Here is a 14,485-nt window from a genome sequence, read left to right on the forward strand (position 1 = left end):
TTTCTCTGATAGCCTTTAATTCACTGGGGCAAGAGAAAGGTGATACTGTTATAGTTCTTGCTTCCCACTGCTATTTTCAAATTAGTCCCACCATCATTACTCTGCAGCTTCTTTTTTAAAGTCCAGAGCATCTTCTTATACCATCTCCATCTTATTATTACTATCTTGTAGTGAATTGTAAGATTTTCACTTACCTTTAGCCCCAAATCTTCATCTGTAGGACCAAATTCCAGTCCCTCTTCTGAGCTCTGGACCTTAACTCTCTGCTGGATATTTCCACTTGAATATCTGTACAGCAGTTCAAACCCTGATGTGGCTTTAGTTCTGTTAAAGCAGTTTGATCTAAGATGATTCTTGTATAAGCAACAGTGACTAAAAAGATTAATGTGGTCTGCAGTTAATATGTTTAATTTGTAATCTGGTCTTTCCTTTAATAGATGCCTATAAGAAAATTTTAGAAACCACAGTGACTCCAACTGGAATAGATACTGCTAAACTTTATCCCATTCTGATGTCATCTGGACTTCCCAGGGAAACTCTTGGACAGATATGGGCCTTAGCTAATCGAACCACACCTGGCAAGCTTACTAAAGAGGAACTTTATACCGTTCTCGCCATGATAGCGGTAACACAGGTAGACACTGTTTCTAAGGTTAGATCAAATCGCATTTCAGTGTAAACTGAAAGAATGAATTTTTTTTTACTACAACTTTGTGGAACTCCTTGGACATTAAAATTTAGATTGTTTTCAGGGTACACTGCTTCAAAAATGTATAGTTTATATGATGTGCATACTAGCAGAATATTCCTTTGTTTTAAAGACTGTTTTCTGTATTAACATTCTCTGACCTAACTGTAACCTTTCTGAACTTGAGAGTTAGTGAGTAATAGATGAAATTACTCTCTCTGTCCTTTGAAGTCCTTGTCTTAAATTCCTTAGATATTGACAAAATATTCTCAGTCTGATAGCAGTTTTTCTCACATTATGAAATCATGTTAAATCATTTGATTATAGTGAGATTAGCCCAACTTGTCAGAGAGTGAAAATGTCAGAATTGGTATGTGTTGGCCATTTCTTTGCTAAATATTAGATTTACATTAACCTTGTAACTTACTTTTTTGTATCAAATTCCTGAGTTTGGGGAGAGTCAGAGTGGAAACAAAGCTATAGATCTTACATTTAAGTCTCTCTTTACCAGATATAGATTGTATGTGGTTTGCAGTTTCCTAAAATGTTTCCATTTTCCTCTTGTTTAATGTAGAGGGGTGTTCCTGCCATAAGTCCTGATGCTTTAAACCAGTTCCCAGCGGCTCCTGTTCCAACTTTAAGTGGCTTTCCTATGACTTTGCCTCCTGCGGTGAGTCAGCCGACTGGGATGCCTTCAGGCCCTGCGGGCTCCATGCCCCTCAACCTTGGACAGCCAGTCATGGGCATTAATCTTGTTGGACCAGTGGGAGGAGCCGCAGCCCAGACTTCCACTGGCTTCATGCCAACTTACTCTGCAAATCAGGTAAACAGAGAGGCTGTGTATATCCCAGATTATCCCTGAAAGTGAATCTGGGCAACTTTTTTTCCGTGGATGCAGAAAAGATTGCTGTATTATGATGGACACTGGAGCAGGATTAAAACAATACAAAATTTAGTTTCTGATTATTTAAAAAACAAGAAATTTCTTAAGCCTTAAGATATTTGAATTTTTGGTTGAAAGTTTGTAGTTCTTTATCATGTATGTTCTAAACCTCAAGCTTAAAGCTAATTAAATTCCTAGGCTGAGTCTTTTGAGGAAGCTGCTAAACCTAAATAAGATGCTTTAGTTTATTTTTCAGTTCTCAGATTAGCAATAATTTTTTTAAATGTATAATATTTAGTTTACATTCAGTACAAATGTAGGGGATAAGGTTCATTGGGTAAAGTCTTTTTGGAAGGCATATTTGGCAGTAGCTGTCAAAAATCTAAGTGTCTTTATCTTCTGACCTAGCAGTCACACTATTAAGAGTCTATCTCACAGCACTTAAAAGCTCAAATTAAAAAAGTATACAAGGATATTTGTTCTAGCATTCTTTGTTAGAGTAAAATTAGAAATAGCTACATGTCCCTCAGAAGAAGTAAAGTTAAATACATTTTTGTTTATCCACACAGTGATAAGCTATTTGATCATTAAAATGAATGAGATAGATATACATGTGCTGCATGGAAAAGATGTCCATGTTATATAATTCCATTTTTAAAGCACAGAACAATATAGTGTAAGCTTGCTTTTCTATAAAACAAAGTGAACTGTTAACAGTGCTCACTTCTAGAGCATGGGATTAGGAGTCAGTGTTCACGATTTACTTTATACATGTATGTGATGGGTTGAAATAAGCTTGTATCACTTCTGTAATTTACAAACATGTATAAAATGTTTTTTAAAGATGACATTTTCTCAGAAAGTAGTTACTATTACCAAAACAAAAAAGTTAGTGGAAAGAATGGCATTGGATTTCTTTTTTTGCCCATTTCTTTGATATCTAGCTAAACAGAAGAGACAGGTGGATTCTGATATCTGTTTCTGCATTCTGATAACTTGTTTTGGTTAAACAATATAAAGAAAATTTGGGCTCACACAAATATATAGTTGGAAAAGAGGAGTATTTTAATAGAATTTCCAGGTAATTGTGCATATGCTTCATTGGTGCTATATCAAAACTTGAAAAGAGATAGTTTCATAAAGGTTATGTGCCATGTGAAATCTGAAACCACATCAATAAATGTGTATTCTTGTTACACTGAAAAAAAAAAGATGGCAGTTTCTCAATAATCTACCAAATATGATTCAGCTTTTTTAAAATTATATGAATTAGCTATTTAAACCAGTCTTTTACCATTTATAGAAGAGTATCTAAAAATACGAGGATTCCTGCCTTAAGCACTTGACTTGATGTTATGTCTGAAGGGTGTTCTGAAATTAAATATTTGTACCTAAATGGGAAGATTTAAAAGATAGTCTTTGAGATTGACAGCTGGATATTTGTTATTTATCTTTGTATCAATTTGATGTTTTCTATTTAAATGTCCTCTATAAACCCAGGTGGTAAAACCAGAAGAAGATGACTTCCAAGACTTTCAAGATGCTTCTAAATCAGGATCCCTTGATGACTCATTCAGTGATTTCCAAGAGTTGCCTGCTTCTTCAAAAACAAGTAATTCCCAGCATGGAAGCAGGTAGAAAAGAGCTGAATATAGTTAACACTGTTTTTAATAATTGAGAAAGAGGCATCCACAATGAGAAGCCCAAGTATAAAGAAGGGAATTAAGACTCCTTACTCGCATGCTTTCTTGATCATTCCCCCTTTATTCATACTTTTGCTCTTCATATTCTCTCCTTTGTCCACCTTTAACTTCAGCTTCTACTGTTTCCTCCCAGTACATACCTGCTTGACTTTATTTCTTTTTGCATGTGCTAAACCAGATGTATTATATAGCTGAGTGCCGCTGGGCAGGGATGACTCATGTTCTTATATAAGATCCAGGTCTTCAACTGTTAAAAAGCTTTTAGGCAGGGGCGCGTAATTTGGTATTTTGCACTATAGTATACTATTAATTTTCCACAGAAATCGTAAGTTAGAAATTAAATACGATTATTTATTCATGTCTCTCATGTTTAAGTTGAGATCTGTGGGTTTTAGGCCTTCAGATCTGTTTGCAGAGACAGTTACATAAGCACTTTTCTCATGTGTACAAACTTAACTTTCAGGTACAGTAACTGATTCAGTATGTTGTCAACACCTTTCTATCATTTTAAGAAACACATTTAGATACTTTTTCCACCAAGTGGAACATGTGAGGCTTTGCGTAAGCAATGTTAATGTCTTTAGTTGTTTTTGGAACTTGCTTTTATTAGGATACATATTCCATTTCTCTTACATTCCCATTTGAGCAATTTCATTCATCTTTTGTTTTAACCAGTTGACTATTTCTTCATCAACACTTCCTGCAGACACTGTGAGAAGAATTAAGGGCTAGGTGTTACAGAGAATTACAAATTAGGGAAGGAGTTATTCTCCTGATTTTAAGAATACATGAAACACTTGTAAATGACACATAGGAGAAACATGTGAGGGGTTTGACTGTAAAGTACCGGGAGTTCCAAGCCCGCAAAACCAGCACACACACATATTATTAACCTGATAGACACGTAATATTTCTTTCTCAGATCTCTTCCTTTGAACAGATTATGTTCTGCTGCTGTCTAGAACATGTCTGAATGACCCAGGGCACCTCAAATTACCTCCATAAAATTAAATTCATTGTTTTCCTCCTCAAAACTAAATTACAACTTGTCAAATCACCATATCCAGTCACCATATCAGAAACAGTTATTTTCAGCTCCCTCGTGTCTCCTTCACCATCAACTCTGTCAGCGCTGCTCAGTGTGGGAAAAGGCCACGTGCTTTCTGGCTCCTGCTAGCTCTCTTGGCTATCGCCATTTCCCACTATACTCCAGCCAGAATGACTCCATACTGACCATGCTCTTTCAAGCCTCTGGCTTTTTACATCCTGTTTTCTTCAACCTGAAATTCTCCCTATAATTAACTCTAGTTCCATGTCAAAAATCAGTTTAATATAGGAAGTTTTTATTAACCCCTCTCCATCAGTCCCCACCTCCAAGATAAGTTAAGGGCCCCACCTCTACTGCTGTGGTACCTTAGGAATATCTGTGTCCTAGCTGTAATTACTGGTTTGCATGACTGCTTCCCTCACTAGGTTGTAAGTACCTGAAGACAGTCTTTCATGTCTGTATGTGTAGACTTAGCCTGTGGTATGTAACTAAATAAAGGTTTGTTGGATGAGTGTATTGTAGTGTGAAAGTTACAAACAGAATTTATCAAATTGATGGTTCATTCCTCTGGCAGACAGCTCTCTCAGCAGATGAAATTGAAATTTGCTCATAGAAAATTTTAAGTGAGTGGCCAGACCTGGGATATATGTGGTGTTAGCAATTTTGTGTGGCATTATCTCCACAAAATAGTTCCCTTTCATATGCAGCTATGCTTGGCAGATTTCCCTTTTTCAGTTCTGGCATGACTACGAGTATGCTTTCCTTGCATGAAACATTTTGCTCATGTCTAAGAATTCACATTCAGTGTTTGTTTATTCATTCAGAAACATTTATGAAGCATCTGCTATGTGCCAGACATTGGTGTAGACACTAGAAATATAGAAGTGAAAAACACAATTCCTGCTATAAAGAAGCTTAGTTTCATCTGGGTATTTACATTATCTAAGAAAACTCTCTTAGAATTGCTCCTTCAGTGGTGTGTGTGTGTGTGTCCATATATAATGAATTCCCTAGTTCATGGTAATCTATCTTCCATATTATAAGTTATTTTAAAAGGGTATTTGTTAACATGATATAAATAGTTAAGCCTAGGTGAGACCACTTTGGGCAGTATTTTAAAGCAAAAATGGGTATTATTTGTCAGAATATGAAAAGGCAAGTAAGGTGTTAGAAGTAGGCTGGAGTGGAGAGTATGGTTAGCCTGTGAAAAAATGACATAGTTAAGGGTGGCACCAGTTACAGGATGCCTATGATTTGTGACATAATCTGTAAAGCAATTTAGATGTAAGTGGCATGATGAAAGTAATTCTTGCTACTGTGTATGGGGTCCGTTCAGCTTCCATGGTAATCCTGTTGTGAGATTATGTGGCGGACTCTGGGTTTAGAGTTGTAGACTAAAAGTGTGTCTCTGAGAAATTGATTGGGCTCGCTGTTGAACTGGATGTCAGAGTCAAAGGAGAAACAGCACTTGAGCTGGCAGGAAGGGGCATCTGGAAGAGAGCAACATCATTTATCCTGTAAGAAAATACTTGTCGGGTGCCAGGCACCAGGGAGCCTCGTATGGTAAACAAAGCAGACATGGAGCACTAATGATAGAACAGTTCAGAGAGGATTGAGTTGTAGGGGTTTTGAGTTGGTTTTATTTTATTTTGCTTTTTAAGTGGGTATATTTAGGTGGGTGAGCAACTAAGTAAAATCATCTACCGCAGCCCCATGGAGTAACTGTGAAACATGAATGATACACCAGAGGAAAAGCAAGACACTTTTTTTGGTGGCGAAGTCCTGTGAAGTCTTACCTTTCAAAAGCAGGTTTTTAAATTTTGAAACAATATGCCTCCCTTACTGAGTACCTTTCATTACTATTAAGAGTGGAAATAACTGTGTTCATGTTTGGAACAGATAACTACTTTATATAACTGGTGTAAACATTTTCATAGTGATTGCAGTTTTTTTTTAATAATAACTTCAGGGAAAGAACTGGAATGAATTATTCCTTTGCTATATGCATAAAATTACAGTCTGAGTCATAGCTTTTTGGGAATGGAATTTTATTTTGTTGACTTCAGTCACTGTTGCTTCACTATCCTGAAGAGCCTTTTTTTCCAATTCTGAAAATAATTTTAAAATTAATAACATCCAGGTAAGTGTCACATTTAATAGAAGATTGTACCACGGACTTTAAAGGAACATAGCTAATGTTGGAAAATCATAAAGACAAATGGATCGTTCAACTTTGTGATTTTTTTTCTTGAGATATTAATTAACTTTATTCGTATGTAAAACTCTGTTCAATGAGTTGTAGTTTAATTACTTACGGAACTTCAAAAAACCCACCTACAGTTGTGTAGATGATGACCTATTTGTCAAAATCAAATACGTAGCAGCTGTTGGGTAGAGATGTGGGCTTGTAACATTTGGTAGCACTAAGTCTTACTCCAGCACTGTGGGCGCCCATTAGCGTGCCTGCGCCACAGCTGGGTGTTGTACCTTGCTTGTGGGCCCCTGATAAGAAGATTTAAATGACTGTGAAAAGATTCTTGCTCCATGGCAAAGAACTCAGTAGAAATCCATTTATGTAATGTGTGTGTATGGTATTGAATGACACAAACTAGTAGTGGAATGTAGTCATTCATATGTAAAGGTTGTTCTGCCAGGGGGCTGCCTGGGTCTGATAAGAAAAAAAAAAAGTAATTTGTTTATAGTATGTGTTTAAGCCATTTATACTATCTGTTTGAGCCGTCCAAGAATTACCCACACAGATACTACTCATTACGCTATTTTTCCATCCAGCGGGAAATGTGTCCACAGGCAAAAGTACCTGTCTGATTTTGAAGTGATTGTTGTTTTGCTGCAAAGATAGCTTCTGAAACTGCTGATGTGATGCCTGTAAAAATGCAAATTGTATTAACTCGGCTGCTGCTTATCAGATGGGTGAACTTCTGCCAGTAAGCAGTGCAGTATGATCAAATGAAGAACAGTTTACATCTTGGCTTGAACAGCCTTTCATAAATAGATTTTTATCTTAACTATTCCACCTCTGCATTCTGAACCCCTTTTAGAGAATATATTAAGGTTAACATAATTTACTTTAAAATATTGGGTATACATATTTGGAGCAGTTCACTTGCACAGTTTTATGGACCTAAATTTTAAAATGCAGGTCATCATCATTCTGTAATAATCTATTTCCAATGCCATTGCTCTGGTTTTTATGGCTTAAAGATGATTAGATGGTCAGCGTGGATCTGATCCCTCTTCAAATAATCAAGAAAAGAATTACTGCTTGAGTGTTGTTTCAGTATATTTTTTTCAAGGAAAAGGATGTTTTGTTTTTTTTTTGTCATTTGTGGTGCACATATATAGTTTCTAACTTTTAAAGCAGGGAGCCGTGAGTGTTACTAGGTGCCCAATGCCATCTTAATTCTAAGCTCTTCCTTGATGATAAGGGAAGGAGACAATGTTCTGGTCACTAAGAAATATTTACTTTTCCCTCTTAGTGCTCCTTCTTTGTTGATGCCACTCCCTGGAACTAAAGCATCTGCTTCAGTGGATAAATATGCTGTGTTTAAGGGAATTGCAACTGACAAGTCCTCTGAAAATACTGTTCCATTTGGAGGTAAAAAAAAAAAAACAGTTGATAAATTTATAAACCTGTGAATGTAAATCTTTGTTTTCAGTGATGACTTTTGATGGTAAATGTCCTTGAGTTGTGATCTCAAGGTTCCTAACCTTAATTGAGCTTTCTGTCTTTTCATCATAGAGCCTGGTGACAAATATAGTGCTTTCAGAGAACTTGAACAGACATCAGAGAGCAAATCTTTAGGTAAGTGTTTGATTCCTTAAATGGATAAAGTACTGCAATTTTTTAATATAAGAGATTTTTGATGGTTCTTTCAGTGACATCTCTAAAATTATTTTATTGTGTGTGTGGTGGTTTTCTTGTTTTGTGGCTCTAGAAGTTACAAGAAAGTAAAATGTGGTTCCGTGATTGGAAGTTATTTTCTGAAATTTAGGACAAACCCCAGATCGATGCAGTTTCCTTTGAAGATAGTGCATTCCCTTTCACTGGAAGCCTTCAAGCCTAGTTATACTCCTGCGACCACTTTCGATTATTTTAATGCTCATCAAGACTGAAACTGTTCACAGTGCAGCAGTCTGTGGACTGTGCAGAAGGCAGCAACCAGTCTTTTACTCCTCAGGATTTTCAAAATTGTCTGTAACTTAATAAGGTGAAGTGAGTGGGGCTTATGTGCCTATATGGTGCCCATCTCTGATAGAAGGGCTTAAATCATGTGGTTGGGAATATAGAAGGATGATTTGAGAGCTGTATATGTATGTAAAGACTGAAAGTTACGTTTGTGGCTAAATCCTACTACAAACCTGGTGTTTAGGGTTTAGATAATCCATTAGTCAAATTATGTCCTTCAAAGCTTAACCATGCATGCTGTGAAATTTGTATATTCTACTGAGAATTTCTTCCTGGGAACAGTACCACATTCTACCTTTGTGTATTGAATGCTCAGATTTGAAACATCCTTCCACAGTCATTTGTTCTCACCCTCCTGCCCCAAGAATGGAGTGGGCAGGTGGGGGAAGATTATAGGAAAGGTAAGGCATACGTGTGAAAGTTAAAGTAGAATGTATACTGTTCAAGTATCTCTAAAAATATTCAGTGGGGAGGGTATAGCTCTGTGGTAGAGCATGTACTTAGCATGCAGGAGGTCCTGGTTTCAATCCATAGCACCTCCCTTCGAAAATAAATAAACAAACCTAATTAGTCCCCCACCCCAAAAAAATACTAACTTTTTTACAACTCCTAGGTTTTAGAAATGTTTCATTCAAACCATTAGGATGTAGTAACTTTCTTTTTTAATTCTTACTTTTTGTTGAAGTGTAGTTGATTCACAATGTTAGTTTCGAGTGTACAGCAAGTGATTCGGTTACACATATACACACATATTTTTTTCAGATAATTTTCCGTTACAGCTCATTATTAGAAATTGAATATAGTTCCCCATGCTGTACTATAGGTCCTTGTTGTTTATCTGTTTTTTATATAGTAATATGTATCTGTTAATCCCAAACTTCTTATCTATCGTAGGATATAACTTTCTTCCTCAGTGTGTGTATTAGATACTAGGATTATAAAGATAAACCCTAGAGGAACTTTTGGGTTGTTAATTTGTCATTTTCTCCTAACAATGCTTTCACCAACTCTTGGGCCAAGGCAAGTTTAGAGTAAAGAGCATGGTTTAACATCAGGGTTCTTTATGTACTATGTGTTAGTGATCGTGTGGTATGTATGCTGTTCCTGGGAAATACAATGGTGCCACCAAAATGTAAGCGGTACGTTAGTCCTGCTTTTGCTGTTCTTTACTAACAGAATCCCAGGTGGTCGTAGTCACCATTGTGTGCTTGCTTTCATTCCTGTCTTACCTTTGACTCTAAGGCCTTCCAGGTAGAGATGCCAATTTGTTCATTTTAGGAGAATGTATTTTATTCTACTCCGATTAAAAATACATTGGACTGGGAGGGGGGGAGGGTAGAACTCAAGTGGTGGAGCGCATGCTTAGCATGCATGAGGTCCTGGGTTCAATTCCTAGTACTTCCTCCAAGAATAAATAAATAAAAACCTAATTATCTCCTCCCACTATATATATATATTTTTTTTTAATACATTGGACTGGCTTCATCAGGGTTAGTATCTTAGAATTTATGAAGAGACTTATAGTATTATGGTCAGAACTATAGTTCAAGTCCAAATGACAGTTGAATAATATTTCCTTTTTTCTACCCCTACAGTTTAAAAGCAGAAATAAAAGTAGGTGAGGAAAATACACTATATAGAGAAGTGACATGTACTAAAGTTTTAGCACAAAGTGATCTCTTTTGAAATGTTGTTAGGGCCTAGGAAGTGGCAGTTAGGGAAATTTATGAGGATTCAGAAGTAACTGAAAAGCTACCCATGAAGTAATATGCTTAATGTGCCCGCTGGTAAGCAGGCTTCCAATGACTGCAGCTAATTTATTTGCCCAAAAATCCCTTTATTTTTGAACTTGTAACCCACCCATTTTTATCTTTTTAATCCTTTCACCCAGCTCACATTTCTAATGGAAACGTTTACAATTCATCAGTAAGTTTAGTTTGCTGTGGTGATTTTTTTTTTCAAAATAATAAAGCAAAACTTGTCAATTTCACAGATCTTTTAAAGCAGCACATCCAAAATTTAGGCTGTGACAAAATTGGCTGCTTGCTTTTTTTACAGGAATAATACAGATATTATCAATGATATACTTGCTTAAAATTATAGGGCAATTTTTTTAAGTTGCTTCTCTTCTCAATTTGTGAAGTTGACTTTAGTTTTATTAGTGGTATGTATGAAAACATAAAATACAGAAATTTTGAATGCTGTTCTTCTCTTTCTGAAATTTCCTGAATGATACATAGATTTCTCTGTTGATAAATTATGCTGGTGAATTGTTTAAATATCTTAGGAGGAAAAATAAGCTTCCATTATTTTCTATGGTTTATTTCATATGATATATCAAAGTATATATCATGTTACAAGAATAATATATTTAAAGCCTGTATTATTTTAATGAAAATTTTATATTTTGGTTTTAAATACATTTTTATAGTTAATATGCTTCTGTATCTCACTTTAAGGAAAGATAGAATTTAAGAAATGGATGAGGAAATTAAAGCTTGTATTTTAATTTATAACTCTCCAGAAATGGCTGTCATATTTTTAAATAATAAGTGATGTTGATATAACTATACTTATGTTTGGTTTATTTCTGATTTTAATTACCTGGTATAACCTAGTGGATTTTATGGAAGACCTTCAGACACTGTTAGAAAACAGATCATCTGCATCCTAACCTCATGCCTATGAGTGATCATATTACTGTGATAATAAAGAATAGAGACCCTATTAAGAACCATGTGTCTAGATTTTTATCAGTATCTTAACTGCACCTGTTTAATTATTTATGAGAAGTACCTTAGTACCTATTTTCTCTAGCTAAAAATAAAATAATTCTGCCAATTACCCCATCTTCAGAGTAGCAAAATATAAACTAAAGTTTAAATCCAATCCTCGAAATTTTTAACAATGGAATTGGTATTGAAATCCCTTTGAATAAGTGCTGATTGGTACAATGAGATGGCTGATTTCAAGAAAAGCCCAAGTACTCCCAGATTTTTGTTGTAAGATTCAGCTTATTTGTTGGAGAATATGCGGGAAAACTACTTTATAATGTGCTCTTAGCAAGAATGCTTTGCAAATAAATAGATGCCTTTTCAAAATTTTTGCATCAGATTCCCTTCAAATTAATGCCTCCATATACTTGAGCAAAACCACATAGTATCTAACCTTGTGCTTAAAGTGCCTAGTTGAGCAGAGCATTGTGCATCCTAAATATTATATGCAGTGTTTTTCATAATACTTCATTGATACCTGTGATTTTTTTTAACCTAATCACCACATAACACATTTTATCTTAAAGGGCCACTGTTTTAATATGCCTCTCTTCAGGAACCTCCAACACCTATTTCTTATTCTATTGTATGTGTGGCTAGCTAGCCCTGGTGAGAGAAAGTCCTGAGAGCAGTGCTTTTGGCCCGTCGAAGGCTCTGGCACTAACAGACATACCATCCTGACATGAGCAAATTTTTATTTATTTCCATATCACTAGCCTTCAGTGTGAAAACAGAAGGGGTATTTGGTGGGGATATTATTAAACTGTGCTTCAATAATGTCAAGCCAGGGAGGGAGAAGTCTGTGATATGTTTGTACCTTAATGTGCTTTGCATCATGACCTTCTCAGCTCAGCATTCTTATTTACTTGGTTCTATTCTTTCAGGAGAAAACTTCGCAGAATTCAGATCTGCAGGGACTGATGATGGTTTCACCGACTTTAAAACCGCTGATAGTCTATCACCACTAGAGCCACCAACAAAAGACAAAACTTTTCCAGCAGCCTTCCCCTCAGGAGCTATACAACAGAAACCACAAGCACAAGTGAAAAATCCTCTGAACTTAGCAGATCTAGATATGTTTTCCTCAGTTACTTGCAGCAGTGAGAAACCATTGTCCTTTGCAGCTGCATTTAGTGCACCGAAACCTGTTTCCACACGACCCCAGCCGGCGGGGTCTGCCGCAGCTGTGTCAGCATTGGCATCAACTAAAACTTCGAGTCTGGCTGATGATTTTGGAGAATTCAACCTTTTTGGGGAATATTCTAGTCCAGCATCTGTCGGGGAGCAGGATGACTTTGCAGATTTTATGGCTTTCACTAATAGTTCTGTTTCATCTGAGCAAAAGGCGGATGACAAGTATGAGGCCCTTAAAGAGGAAGCTAGTCCTGGCTCCCTGCCCAGCAGCACCAGCAGCACAGGGAAGAGTGGACAGAGCCCAGCTGCTGTGTCAACCAAGTACGATGTCTTCAAACAACTCTCTTTGGAAGGGTCTGGACTAGGTTCTGAAGAACTGAAAGATAACACTCCTTCAGCAAAGAGTGATGATGATTTTGCTGACTTCCACTCCAGTAAGTTTTCTTCCATGAACTCGGACAAATCCCTGGGAGAGAAAGCAGTGGCTTTCAGACACACTAAGGAAGACTCTGCCTCGGTGAAGTCCTTGGATCTCCCTTCCATTGGTGGCAGCAGTGTTGGCAAGGAGGACTCTGAAGATGCACTCTCTGTTCAGTTTGACATGAAACTGGCTGATGTGGGAGGAGATCTTAAACATGTCATGTCTGATAGCTCTTTGGATTTACCAACAGTTAGTGGCCAGCATCCTCCTGCTGCAGGTGAGGAATTGGTGAGATTGCTCTGGTGATGGTGATGTAGATTTCAAAGATGATTCTGTGGGTGTGGATTTGCAGAAGACTAAGGTTCTGGCTATTAACCTTTGTGAATGTCTAATAATTAACCTCTTCATTGCCAGTCCCCTTAAAGCAGTGTTAAATTTGATTCTGTGGATACTTGGATATATGGATACCATGAATACTAGGGAACCTAGATTGGATAGCTAAAATATTTTTATGTTGAAATCTAACACCAACTTGGTGTGTGAGGCACATCAAAATCCACTGCTAAACAAACCCCACATTGCTAGAAATTTTATAAAGATGTTTGCAGTGTCAGTAATGTTCCTCCATTTCTGTGAGTGAGGTCAGTGTTTCAGTCTCCTTTTTTCTTCTCATGGGTATATTTGGCAGCTGCCAATATAGTATCCTGTGTGGTTTACAGAAAATGACTCTTGTTAGGTTAAGAAAGTAAAAATGTCTAGCCAGTTGTCCTGCAGTTTGCCACGTCCCTACAAGAGAAGAGGAGGGAAAGAGCTTGTGTGTGGGTGCCCGGCGTGCCAGGGTCTGGCAAGGAGCAGGGCGTGAGTTGTTAGTGGAATTTAGGCACGGTTTTCAGTGTTAACTCTTATTACTGGAAGTATTAAATTGTAACAAATCTGTAGATGGTAGACTAGGGTGACTACTAACTGTCTCATAAAATGTTGGAAAACATCTTAGATGGGAGCCCTCTTTAAATTCCATATGGATTTACATGTAGCAGTTTATTCTCTAATCCAACTTCCTATCAGAAAAACTAGATTCCTAAGTGTCCTAGTTTTTATTTTGTTTTGTTCCCCGATGTGTATATAGAAAGATAAACCTATTTTGTGGCCTTTAATAATGAGAAATATCTCAGCATTACTGTATTATTCCGGAACATGCATTATGTTTAGGAAGGGTTTGTTGTCATTTAACTAGAGAGGGACACATAAGACACTTCCAAGTCTACAGACGCAGGTAGAAATTGTAAAGTATTACGGCTTTTGTATGTGTCAAATTAGTAAGTCAGAAAACAAAATCGTATCCATCCTTTGGCTGCTGGAGTGTTGGAGGTCTTCTTAAACAGGGTGCTGAATCAGGAGCCAGGTGTCGGAAGAGCGCCGTGTGCCGTGTGCTCCTTGCTAAGGCCTTTTCCAAGTGCAGTGGGCTGTCTGCAGGGCTCCTCGGGCCCCTGCCTGTCTGCTATTTTTTTTTGTACTTTTCTTCAGATGTTTTCTTGTTTTTTTTGCTGCTGTTTGTTTGCTGGAGTGATTTTGTTTCTCTTTTTTGTATGAGCTGCTTGAGCTACAGCAGTTGGTTGCATAGTGCTCC

General features: G+C 37.0%; 1 protein-coding gene across 10 annotated transcripts in view; it reads left to right on the forward strand.

Moving 5' to 3' along the window:
- SYNRG (synergin gamma) overlaps window positions 1-14,485 on the forward strand; it is a 78,732-nt gene that overhangs the window by 32,109 nt on the left and 32,138 nt on the right. For all 10 annotated transcript variants that reach the window (XM_032498290.1, XM_032498288.1, XM_032498285.1 and 7 more), the window contains 6 exons: window positions 438-634; window positions 1,263-1,511; window positions 3,072-3,205; window positions 7,820-7,938; window positions 8,083-8,145; window positions 12,188-13,135. In XM_032498290.1, the coding sequence (XP_032354181.1) occupies window positions 438-634; window positions 1,263-1,511; window positions 3,072-3,205; window positions 7,820-7,938; window positions 8,083-8,145; window positions 12,188-13,135 (1,710 nt within the window). The remainder of the gene's footprint in view (window positions 1-437; window positions 635-1,262; window positions 1,512-3,071; window positions 3,206-7,819; window positions 7,939-8,082; window positions 8,146-12,187; window positions 13,136-14,485) is intronic.

This window comes from Camelus ferus, chromosome 16 (genome assembly GCF_009834535.1).
Source record: "Camelus ferus isolate YT-003-E chromosome 16, BCGSAC_Cfer_1.0, whole genome shotgun sequence".
Lineage (NCBI taxonomy): Eukaryota > Metazoa > Chordata > Mammalia > Artiodactyla > Camelidae > Camelus > Camelus ferus.